The sequence below is a fragment of the Gopherus evgoodei genome, chromosome 3, assembly GCF_007399415.2.
Source record: "Gopherus evgoodei ecotype Sinaloan lineage chromosome 3, rGopEvg1_v1.p, whole genome shotgun sequence".
Lineage (NCBI taxonomy): Eukaryota > Metazoa > Chordata > Testudines > Testudinidae > Gopherus > Gopherus evgoodei.
In genome coordinates, this window is record NC_044324.1 from 196,649,004 (window position 1) to 196,661,952 (window position 12,949).

General features: G+C 41.9%; 1 protein-coding gene across 4 annotated transcripts in view; it reads right to left on the reverse strand.

The window, feature by feature from the left end:
* PPP1R21 (protein phosphatase 1 regulatory subunit 21) overlaps positions 1-12,949 on the reverse strand; it is an 87,817-nt gene that overhangs the window by 59,223 nt on the left and 15,645 nt on the right. For 3 of the 4 annotated variants that reach the window (XM_030557749.1, XM_030557746.1, XM_030557747.1), the window contains exons 2-3: positions 4,182-4,250; positions 3,575-3,721 (exon numbers count right to left, since the gene is read on the reverse strand). In XM_030557749.1, the coding sequence (XP_030413609.1) occupies positions 3,575-3,673 (99 nt within the window). In that variant the 5' untranslated portion in view covers positions 3,674-3,721; positions 4,182-4,250. Of the gene's footprint in view, positions 1-3,574; positions 3,722-4,181; positions 4,251-7,930; positions 8,108-12,949 lie in introns of those variants that run through there. The other variant, XM_030557748.1, reaches the window with a different exon arrangement.

The following is a 12,949-nucleotide window of genomic DNA, read 5'->3' on the forward strand; positions in this document are numbered from 1 at the left end:
CAGGAAATGAAATTCAAAAGTTTGTGGGACTTTACCTGTCTACCTGGCCATGGCATCTGAGTTGAGAGCGCTGTCCAGAGTGGTCACAATGGAGCACTCTGGGATAGCTCCCGGAGACCAATACCGTTGAATTTATAGAAGTCCGCACTACCCCAAATTTGACGAGGCAAGGCTGATTTCAGTGCTAATCCACTCAGAAGTGGAGTGAAGAAATCGATTTTAAGAGCCCTTTAAATCAAAAAAAGGGCTTCATCTTGTGGACAGGTGCAGGGTTAAATTGAGGTGATGCTGCTAAAATAGACCTAAAATTGTAGTGTAGACCAGGCCTACGACACAATTAAATGCTATATCCTGGGGCAGGCAGGTTACCAAAAAGTGACAATGACACTGAAGTTTGAAAGGAAGATTTCAATAAAATATAGTCAGTCAAAATGGCTTTAAAAGTAAAGGATGTAAAAACCTTAAGAAGTGGTATGGATGCTACTTAACTAAACAATAATGGAGTGCCATAATACATTCCAGTTGCTGAACAAAATGGGAATCTGGAAGGCAATGTAAATGGTAAGATCTGAGAGGCTATTAGAAGCAAACTGCAATCCTTCAAAATTTGGAAGTCTGAACTGATGGAAGCCATAAATCACACCTGGCAATAAGTAAAAGGGAAATTAGAAGGGACAAAATGTATTTTGAGGAACAAAAGATGTAAAAACAGATTTAAGTATATCAGAAGCATAAAGCTTGTGAAAGAATTGGTGTGTCCAGAGCTAAATGGAGCAATTATGGACGATAAGGACACTAATGAGAAGCTAAGTGATTTCTCTGTATCAGATTTCACCACTGAGAAAACACCTACCCCAGACCTGCTCTTTTCTGATAACGAAGATCAGCTACTCTCAGGAATTCAGGTTTCAGAAGAGGTGGTACTGCAGCAAAATAATAATTTGAAAGGTGATAAACCAACAGGCATAGATTGGATACATCCAAAAGATAAGGCGGCACTTAAGGATGAAATGGCTAAGCTCTTATTAAAAAACAGACACTGTTCCAGAGGACTGGAGGATAGGAAAGATTGTACCTATATTTTTAGAAGGCTCTTGGAGTGATCTGAGGAACTAGAGGGCAGTAAAGCCTTACATCTGTACCTGACCAACTGGTTGAAATGATAATTATAAGCAGAACAGAACATCTGGAAGATTATGGTATGATAGGTCTAAGCAATATGGTCTTAGCAAAGGAAAATTATGTCTCATTAAACTTTTAGACTTCATTGAAGGTGTCTATAAAGTAATAGATGAAGGAAAACTAGCTGATGTAGTTCATTTAGACTTTAAAAGGCCTTTGACGAGGTTCCGTACAACAGAGGGTGAATAAAAATCAATGTTTTTTAAAACTGATAGCATAAGGTAAAGCCTAAATTTATTATAATATATTAAGATTATGTAAATTAAATAAAAAAAAATACTAAGCAATGTTTGCTGTGAATTGTTACCAGAAGTCAACCACTAAACTGGTGGGCTAAGCACCTGGAAACAGAGTTTGTTGATTTGCTAAACCAACTTTTGAAAGCAATAGCCTCTTCTGCAAGTGCAGAGAAAATATTTTCTTCATTTGAGTTTAACTAGTTCAGCTCAAATGACTAGTTCAGTCAGCGTTAAGAAATCAGTTGAAAAAGCAGAAAAACTTGTTTTACTCTTTCAATCTTGTGAGAGGGTGAGCTCTACAATCTGTAAAATCTTGAAGAACATGTTGACCAGAAACAATCACTTCAGTTCATTAACTACAGATATTTCCTTTGTTTAAAAAGGTTAATTTTAAATGAAAAGCATGTTTTTAAAAAATTCTTATGTTTTCAGCACTTAAGAAGTTTTATTCAATACAAAAATTAAAAAGCAGCTTTTGTGCATTTGTAATTGAATCTAAATTTTCATCCGAACAGGCTTCAACACAAGTCCCGAGTCAAACAAGAATCATCTAGTAAATAAGAAATGCATCATTCACCATTTAAAAAAATGTAACTGTTAACACTCTGAATTAGTTAAATTAAGCTATACAATTGCTTAAATAAATTTGCATAATATAGTGTATCCTGTTTAGTAAAAAGAATTCACTAAATTTAGTGAAAAGGCTATATTCAGGTGCAAATCAACATGTTTTAATGGTTACCAACTAATGAGAATTAACTTTTGTTTAAAAATAAACTAAAAAAAAAGTACAAATACAAAACAGATGATTTAAGTCAGTTCATCCTGACAGAAGAGGCTACCAAAGAATCTAGTCATGGGGTGAGAGTCAAAGTACTGTTTTCAATCAAACTGGCTAGGAGACAAAGATATAAACAGGAATAAAAGGTCAGTTATCATGCAAAAGATTCAGAGTGGGGTGACTCGGGTTCTGTACTAGGTTCCATGTTGTTTAATATACTTAAAGATGTGGAAAGGAAATAAGTAAGTGAAATTCAGTGTTGATAAATGTACACTAATGCACACTGGAGGGGGAAAAACTAAATATTCATACACCTTACATAATTCTAAGTAAACTGTATCAACAAGATATCAACTTGAATATTCTTGATTCCCATACAGAATTATCAATTGATGATAAAAATTTTGGAAAGGATATTTACCTCATGCTTCAAGGGTTAAGTAAATCTACTAAAAACCAGTCAAATTTAATCTGCGGAGGGGGCAGATTCCCACACCATGTATCTATTTCAAGGTTCTTACACTTTTTTTTGAAGCATCTGGTATTGGCCACTGTCAAAGACAGGATACTGGACCAGACGGACTCGAGTTTGATCCAATATAAATTCCTATATTCCTACTCATCAAATCATAGGAAACCATGGTCCACACCAGGGGTCGGCAAGCTTTCAGAAGTGGTGTGCCAAGTCTTCATTTATTCACTCTGATTTAAGGTTTTGCGTGCGAGTAATAAATTTTAAGGTTTTTAGAAGGTCTCTTTCTATGTCTATAACATATAACTAAACTATTGTTGTATGTAAAGTAAATAAGGTTTTTAAAATGTTTAAGAAGCTTCATTTGAAATTAAATTAAAATGTAGAGGCCCCCGGACTGGTGGCCAGGACCTGGGCAGTGTGAGTGCCACTGAAAAATCAGCTGGCTGCACACGTGCCATAGGTTGCCTACCCCAGTCCACACAGTTTACAGATTTGCATAGAATCACAGGGTTAGAAGGGTCCACAAAAGTGTGTGGTACAAGTCGATAGACAAACGTCTAAGTTTATATAGTTAAACATTAGGTTTGTACTGTATACACACTAAATTCGGGGCACTCTCTATTGCTTGTTTTACAACGTATGTTCATTTATTTTAAATTAAAATTTCTTTATTATTAGATACTATCAAGTGGCGAAGCAATGCTCTACCAATTTGTCACTGCTAGAAAGTTTCCATACAGTACATGGCACAAAAATATACATGGGGATAGAAAGGCAGAAAAGAAGAAGTGAAGGACATTGTTTTATGTCTCTTACTAAGATGCTGATAAAAACAAGATCAATGATGGAAAGCCAGGACATTTTTCTTTAAGTAAACTGTTTCAATTTGAAGCCTACCTTGTTCTTCTTGCCTTTGGCTTCACTTAAAGCGAGTTCATCCTGAAGCAGTTCCACCCTCTTTGCAAGCTGTTGATTTCGAAATGTCAAACTGTCCATTTCTTGTTGCAGTTTTTCTCAATGATGGTCCTTCATCTTCAGTTGTTCCTGAATTAGCATAAAAGTTTCATCAATCCAATACAATTCAGCACAAGCGTTATAAAAAAAAGTGACTAATATAAAAAAATAAAATCAAAGGAATAATAGTAATTATACAAAATCTAAAAAATTCAACACAAATGGCTTTGTTCATTTGTAGACAACCTAAACGCACATATGGATTGTTTTTAGCAAAAGTTTAGATTCCTTAAGTCTACACAAAGCATGCTGCGAGTGCGTACTTCTTCCTTTTACACAGTCAGATGAACACTTCCTGGTGACTGTATTGTAAATGCCCACCGCACCGCATCAGGAACAGAACAGTTGTAGATGGGAAATTCTTACTGAATCAATCCTTTGTTACAATTAGCTACATCCACTTAACCACAAAGCAGATCTGCAAAACTTCACCATCTGATCATACAGTTTGACAAGAGCGCAATTAAATAGGAGACTTTTTAACTTGTACCTTCAGAGAAGCAGAATTTGCTTGCTCATCCACGACACCTTTTTTCAGCACCTGATTCTGAGCTCGAAGCTGAAAACAAGGTGCAAATTATTAATCCAGCCAGGAATCAACAAACATTCAAAGTGTTCATTAACAACCTGCAAGAGTACATATCTTTGTTTAGGAAAACAGGAAATATGTGCATTTTTAATCAGGCCGTATTAGTTCTGTTGTAGTAATATTGAAAAAAGTATAAGACCAGCATAACCCAATTCCATTGTTTTAGATTTTGGAAAACAAGTCATCTTACCTTCTATGAACTTCACTCTCAACCAAACTATCTTAAACAAGAAATATACTGTGATGTTGCACTCTATGATTTTATGAAAGTATGCTGACGAGTATGAATATAAGGCAACTGGAATATGCTTCATGCAAAAGGTCTCTTGTAAGGGATCATTGCAAAGCTTATAATCTACTGAGTGTGGTCTTCCTATTTGTATAAATTATCACTTTTGTACCTGAAACTAGAAATACGAAATATAACTCTGAGGGCCTATTGTAATTTATGCAAAGCATGGGCCATTAACGGTGGTTTGGAATCTTGATGCCTCTCATTAACCAGGACAATTGTCTGTGGATGGCTCTGTTTTACTTGTGAGTCTTCCTGTATACCTGTGTGCTGGCAAGTGGGTAATGAAGTCTTACAGTGACATGTGATCATGTCAGCTGAACTGAAATCCATCTTTAACCTGGTGTCTTTTCATTGAGAAGAAGGGGTGGAAACCCAGAGAAGGACAAAAGATTCCCGACTTATGCAAAAGATATATAAAGGGGTGGAACGGAACAAAGATGGGAGAGGAGCCATCATGAAGAATCCCCTAGCTACCACCTGAGCGGGAACAAGAGCTATACCTGGGGAAAGAATTGTGCTCAGGCCTGGAAGGTGTACAGTCTGAGGTAAAAACTTACTGAAGCATCTCTAAGGACGAGATTATCTGTATTCAGTTTGATTAGACATAGATTTGCGCCTTTTATTATTGACAAAGTGAGTATTCACCCACAAAAGCTTATGCGCCAATATGTCTGTTAGTCTATAAGGTGCCACAGGACTCTTCATTGCTTTTTAGAGATCCAGACTAACACGGCTACCCCTCTGATACTTCTTATTTTTGTTCACACTACAGAACCAACACAGCTAACAGAGTCAGCACGATTCTATGCCACCTCATGTTTCCACAGAATTGTTAACTACATTCTGATTACAAAACTTATGCTTCATTACCATTGTCACAAGCCAGAGAAAACACAGCTTGAATTAACATCTCAGGCTATGATTTTGGCTAGTTTGAGCCATTGAGACAAAGATGGAGCTCCACAATGACATTCTTCTATTCACTTTTCAGAGTATCACCTCTCAAGCATTAATAATAAAGGCATTGATCATTCCATCTTCCCATTCCTTGATAATGGCTCTGATTCAGGTTTCTTCACTAATAGTTTGTATTACTTTGACATGACTGAGTCCAGCAGCTGCAGACATGAATTAAAATGGTTTGCACTGCACTGGGGAATGCCACTGGCCAAAGCACAAAGCGAGTGAATTCACGTAAAGCAATACTGATGTCTAAACTTTTGTCTGACAGCCGAACATTTCAAAAGATCAAGAGACAACAATTAATACTGTGGGCCTATTATGCTACCTTTGAATTGCGTAGGGGGCCAAAAGGGAGGGGAAGCCACCTGCAAGTTGCCTACTGGGAACTTCCCAAGCACAGGGAGTCCCAGCAGGTGTAGGGCCAATACAACAGGTTCCTACGCCTCCCTCCTCACAGCTACTGGCACAGGGAGCATGTCTACTATCCTTAACTGGCATATGATCCACTAGGGTCTGTTGCCAGCTGATAGAAGCTGTGCTTTAGTCAAATATAAGTTATAGGACTCAATACAGGGGTAACCTGGTGAAATTTAAGGAGCTGTGATATACTGGAGACCAGATTAAATGATCTATTGGAGTGTTCTGGCTTTACACATTCTGAAGTTAGAGAAGCCTAGGTAGCTGTAGACGAAGTTAGCGCAAAATTGCCCCAGGAGTAATATACAGAAGTGTCAAAATAGACAGACACCAAACTAAGAAGGGAGAATCATATTTCATAGACACCAGAAATCAAGCTCATTTCATCTATTAGCTTTACGCTAATGAGTTTGTGCTTTGTTTAGAAAATACCCAAGTGACAAGAGCTTGTATTTCTCTTCCTAAAGTTTCAAATCAGGATAAGCAACAGACCATTGGTTTCCCAAGCATAAAGTCATTTGAGTAGAATTAATCCAGAAAGCCAAAGCCTATTTCCCCCTCACAATGCTCGGCAAATATTCGGTTTGAGTTGAACCAATTCTGAAAGCTACAAAAATAAATTTAGCAAATTGAAGAAATCCATTTCTGCTTGAATTAAAATGTTCTACTCAAAATGTTCTCTCCAGCATTTTTAATTGGTTACTAGAGTCACAAAACAGCTGTAGATGGTAGTCTCTTTATAACCTTTCGCCCAGTGATTAGGGCACTCACTTGGGATGTGGGAACTGTGCATTCAACTCCCTCCTCTATCTGATGTGGAGAATGGATTTGAACTTGAGTCTCTGACAATTTCAGGCAATACCCTAGCCACTGGTCTATTGGATATTCTGGAGCTTGTCTTCATTACGGGCTAAATCGGTGCTGCTTTGAGGTGTACAAACTACAAAGCTTCTTCCATCAACAAAAAACTCTCCTGCTTTGCCCACTAAATAAAACCACTTTGACAAGAGGCGTAGAGCTTTTTGTGGCAAAGTTGTATTGACAAAGCGTCAGTGCAGACACTGTGCTTGGTTAGGTCACTGTAAATGAGGGCCTCTAAGAGGTGTCCCACAATGCTCATCCTGACGTTTCTGGTCAGTGGTTTGAACTCCACTACCCTGCATCCAGGTACATAGGCATCCACCCCTCCCCCTTAAAAGGCCTGGGAATTTTTGAAAATCCACTTCCTGTTTGCTTAGTGTGGACAGCTCATATCTTCCCAGCCAGGGCCGGCTCCAGGCCACAGCGCGCCAAGCGCGTGCTTGGGGTGGCATGCCGCAGGGGGCGCTCTGCCAGTTGCTGGGAGGGCAGCAGGCGGCTCCGGTGGACCTCCCGCAGGCGTTTCTGCGGACGGTCAGCTGGTCCCACGGCTCCGGTGGAGTTGCCGCAGGCATGGCTGTGGACAGGCCGCTGGTCCGCGGCTCCGGTGGACCTCCCGCTGACACACCTGCGGCAGCTCCACCGGAGCTGCGGGACCAGCTGACAATCCGCAGAAATGCCTGCGGGAGGTCCACTGGAGCCCGGGACCGGCGAGCGACAGAGCGCCCCCTGCAGCGTGCCGCCATGCTTGGGGCAGCGAAATTGCTAGAGCCGGCCCTGTTCCCAGCTGATCACAGGAGCTCCACACAGCAAATGCTCTTCTGCTTGGAACACACCTGAGTTGTTGGATCTACTGGCACTGTGGAGAGAGGAGGCTGTGCAGTTTCAGCTCATCTCCAGGCATAGGAACTTCAGTATCTATGGTCAGATTTCTCATGGCATGTTGGGTAAGGGCTACAAACAGGACACACACCAGTGTCATGCAAAGATAGAGGAACTGAGTTAAAGGAGTTGAGATAAAGGAGCAGAAGGCAAGCGAGTCAGACCGTCGTTCTGGTGCTGCAAAGACCTGCCACTTCTGTAAGTAACTGAATGCCATCCTCTGTGGTGAACCCACCTTCACTGCCAAGAGCCCCGTAGATACTTTGGTGGGGCTGAAGACAGTGGTCTCAACACAAAGGACAAAGTCGTGGATGAGGAGATCAAGTCGGAGGACGACGTGGAGCACACGGCAGCGTCGTCTGGTGGCACAGCGAGTCAAGACATCTTTTCCACTCTGGAGGGTTCTAGCCAATTCCAGCAGTCCATCTCTGGAGTGAATAATGCAGGAGAGGAGAGCTCCAGTAAATATTCTTTTTCAGTTCATGCTGCTTGGTTATATGAGGTAGAGCTGTCCTTTTTGTATATTCTAGCAGAAGGAATAGACATGTACAAAACTAGCTGTGTTTGAAAATGCTTCACATTCTCCTATGCAGCTACACAGCAGGGGCTCTGTGGAACACTGTGTTAATGCACACCGAGATTTCACAGGAATCCTCCAGAGAGATCTCTAGAAAATTTTTCTGGAGGTACTCGCTAATCCTAAGATGAAGGTGTGTTGGCGAAAGGTGCTTTGTTCCTTCCCTCATTGTAGGAAAGTTTCCTGTGCCGATCTGCAATCACTTGCACAGAGACCAAAGCACCATACAGGTGAGAAGCACAGGTAACCAGTCTGAAGCCACACACATGCAGAAGATGCACCCTTGCATCTCTCAGCCCATCTCAGTACCCTGTTCACTCCATGTCTTTGGCCAATTTCCAAAATGATGCACACAGCTATTAGAGCCTACACTGCCCTTCATTATCTCCCTTCCCAGCAAGCCTTTTGTGTGTGTTGTTAATTGGTATTTAATAAAAACACTCTCTGAAAGATAACCCCAATCTTTATCTCCTACACACAGTGGTTGCTGGGGGAATTAATACACAGTGGGAATATGATTATTTGCTGACTACAAATCACGGTCAGGAATCATCAACATTTTCATGCAAGGCAGCAAGTTTACAAAGCATGGCAGAGTGCTGTACAGAATGAGACACTGCTAGTGCTCATTGTCAAAATGGTGCCTCAAAGCCTCCCTGATTCAAATAGCTCCCCATTGTGCCTCTGTAATAGCCCTGGTATCTGTCTGCTCAAAATCAGCCTCCACGCTCCATTCCTGGGGAAACTTATCACCGTTAGCCTCACAAATATTATGGTGTGCACAGCAGGCGACTATGAGCATGGGAATATTTTCCTCAATTCCTCTAACCTGCCATAAAGGCAGAACTAGCATGCTTTTAATCTGCCAATGGCACAGTTTATGGTCATCCTGCACCTGTTCAGCCTATTGTTGAATCACTCCTTGCTTCTGTCCAGGTTTCCCATATACGGCTTCATGAACCATGGGAGTAAGGGGTACACTGGGTCTCTCAGGATCGCTATGGACCTTTCTACTCCCACCCCCCGCATTAGAATCTTCTGGTCTGGAAAGAAAGTTACTGCTGGCAGCATTCTGTACAGGCTAGTGTTCCTGAAGTTGTGTGCATCATGCATCTTCCTGGATGACCCTGCATTGATATCAGTGAAACGCAGGGTCGGCCGGGAAGATGCATGATGTACACATCTTCAGGAACACTGGCCCATACAGAATGCTGCAAGCAGTAACTGTCTATGAATTGCCACTATGAATGGCAATGAATAGTCACTGGGCCTGGTAAGGTTAGAAAAGTTATAAAGGAGGGCACCTCCTTCTGCTACCGTCATTTTGTGAATGGCATTTAAGTCTCAAAAAAAAAAAAAAAAGCGCCCACAACTATTTGGCAATTTGACACAAATTTGCTCAATAGCTTCTGTTGACCCAATACTGCACGTTTTTTGCAAATAAACTATTAATTCAAAACCAAAAAAAACTTTCACCCTACTCTAGTCATAACCACTTCAGTGTAGCTGGAATGTTTTGTTCCCCTCCTTTTTTTGACATTCAGCTCATCAGGTTCTTTCACAAAACAAACTAGAACCTAAAAAATTGAGGCTCAAAGTAGCAAAATTCCCTATAATATCTCCCTGAGCAATTTTTAATTTCTAAGATACAATAGGGCAGCAGTAGAAGGTGATAAGACTAAAATTCCTCTGCAAGGGGTACAATTCTGATGCTAACTTCAGCTTGCAGCACTTCTGGAACAGAACTTCATAAGGAAATAAGTTCCATATAAGGTGTGTGGCCACGCAGCAGGCTATTTAGGTCCCCCAGCCCAGGCCCGCTGTAGCTGCCAGGGAGAGGCACCCCTCCCCTGGCTCCAAGCTGCTGCAGTGAGAGAGATGGGGGAAGTCCTCTCCCCCAACCACAACCCCATAACAGCCTAAACCTCAAACCCCTCATCCCTGGCCCCACCCCAGAGCCTACACTACAATCCTCTGCCCTCTCCTGCATCCCAAATTCCTCATCCCCAGCCCCACTCCAGAACCTTCACTCCTAGTCAGAGCCCTCACCTCCTGCACCCAACTCTTCCCCCTAATCCCCACCCTGCCACCCATCACCTCAATATTGTGCACATAAAATTAATTCCGCACGTGGATGTAAAAAATTAGAAGGAACATTGTCTGTGACTGTTTTAGACTCTTTGCAGCTCATGGTTGCTTACAGCAGCCACCAAAGCTGTGTACTTTCAGGAGGACAGTAGCAACAGAATCTAGGGACAAACCATCAGACCTGGTCAGAATATGTTGCCAAAAGCTTTTATTGCTAAGAAGTACAATATCTGAGCACTGTCTCTTCCTATATAGATGTTCCCAGAACCTGCACGTGAACTGCAGCATTCACTTTCCCCAGATTGTCCTTTCTTAAACAGAATGGAGGCTCAGTGTTGTTAATCCAATATGGGATTTTTCATCTAACTGGAGGATCTGCATGCACTTAGAAAATGAGTACCATTCCCCCGGAGGATGTCTAAAAGAGCTCCCTAGCATTCTTTCAGGTTAGCAGTGGCAGTGAGAAGGTGAAAAGAGGTAACAGGGAGTAGCCACTTGGGCAGCTGTAAGACAGATGAAAACACTAAGGGTACCCTATATCCACCTTGGAGTAGGTGTGGGATCAAGTAAGGTTACCTCCAAAGTACTTCAAAAAGGTGGGGCAGAACAAACGCTAGTGGTGAACGCCCACTACCGCCAGCCTGAGCAGAAAGGAAGCAAACCCTTAGTCCATCCAACCAGGGGTAAGTATGAGGGTAGGAATTGAAGACAAGCACACTCCCATCAAATAAATACTTACGACAGGTGAATGGGTGGGGAACGGAGAAGCAAGAAGTGCTACAACCAGTTTCACTGCCATTGATAACCAGCAGCTTTGCTCTACCATTCCCCTCTGCTGCAGGCAAGTCTCCCTAGCTTCTCTCTCCTGAAAGCAGGTCAGTCCTTTGAGAAATTGTAGGAATTGAGAAAACAGGGACAGTGTCTTCCCAGCCCTCTAAAGCTTTTCCTCTCTTTCAAGGAAGGCAAACTCATAGATGCTAAACAAGAAACATCCATATCACAGCAATAAATTTTTCAATCCATGACTGCAGTGTTATTTTCCTTCATGCACCAAGGCATCAGGAAGGGCCAGGAAGATAAGTGGGCCAGTGATGGAGCACAAGTCGCAGTATCAATACTAGAAAATGTGACAATCTAATATGGAGCTCTCGCATAGCACTTTCAGATCAGCACTTTACAACAGCAATGGTGTAGTGTGAGAAATGGCTCTCTCTAGGAATTTGCTACTTAGGGTGCACTGAGTATGCTCAGTAACATCTGCTGAAGCCATTGGCCTTCACCCTACTCTTACTTGGCATAGGAATCTGCAGACTGCTTTTTAAAGGGGGCAAATTGGAGGAGACAGGTAGCCAGGGTCTGAGCAGGAGGTGGAAATTGACTGGTCAGGGGGGGTCAAGCAGCTGCAGGCAGGGTTAGGATAGGGGCTGAAGGGCAAAATCAGGGATGGAGGGGGAGAGAAGGAGCCAGGGTTAAGCCCAGAGGTGAGGCGCTGCCAGAGGGCAAAAACCCAGCACAGGCGGTAACAGTTACCATGGTGGACTGAGACAACAGTGTTTGCAATAAATGGGGGGGGGGACGACTTTATTTCCCCTCCCACAGAATGGACCTGTTAGCATGGGCTTCCCAGGGCTGGGTTCTTACAAGCACAGGCATCCCAATGGCAATTTCTTGAAGGCACAGGCAACGGCTAGTCACTGCAGCTGCTCCCTGTTTAATGTAGCCTAATGAAGTGCTGCAGGAGACTTAAATCAGTGAAACATTTTACATATACCCTCAGAAACAAAGAATCCCTGATCAGTGTATCTGATTGCATAAAGTCTCACAGCAGTTCACAAATTTGTCTTATCTGCTGCTAGGATTCGCTGAATTACTCTTAGCACTTCATCATTTAGCTTTGTTATTGTGCAGATGCATGTCATTGGGCTATTAACTTTACATTTTAACAAATACTTATTGAAAATATGTATAAGTAAGTACCTGACATGCATCTGATGAAGTGGGTATTCATCCACGAAAGCTATTGCTTCAAAACGTCTGTTGGTCTATAAGGTGCCACAGGATTCTTTGCTGCTTTTACTTGCTAGTAGTTTTAGCAATGATATCTGTGTTTCTATTATTGTACTTGGTATGTTTTTTACTGTGTCTAATTTTGAATTTTTAAGTCTAACTTTTTCTTCTTATTTTTAAGAGATGTTTATTCTGTTGGATCATCTGACTTCGGGCTTGGCTACACTTGAGAGTTACAGCGCTGGTGGTGGCTTTACAGTGCTGTAACTTACTCCCCGTCCACACTGGAAAGGCACATATAGCGCTGTATCTCCCTGGCTACAGCGCTGCTTGTACTCCACCTCGACTAGAGAAATAAAGAGAACAGTGCTGCTGCTGCAGCGCTGGGGTACTAGTGTAAACAGTGATTAATCTTACTACACTGTAACTGACCTCCGGAACCTTCCTATAATGCTTTTAAGTCAAGATAACTCTTTGTTTTGTTGTAATGCCTCTCTTTGTTTTGTTGTGAACTCGGCACTCCCGGAGCTGCTTATCTAAAAAACAAGCACAGCTACTGTTTGCAATGAATGACTAGAAGCA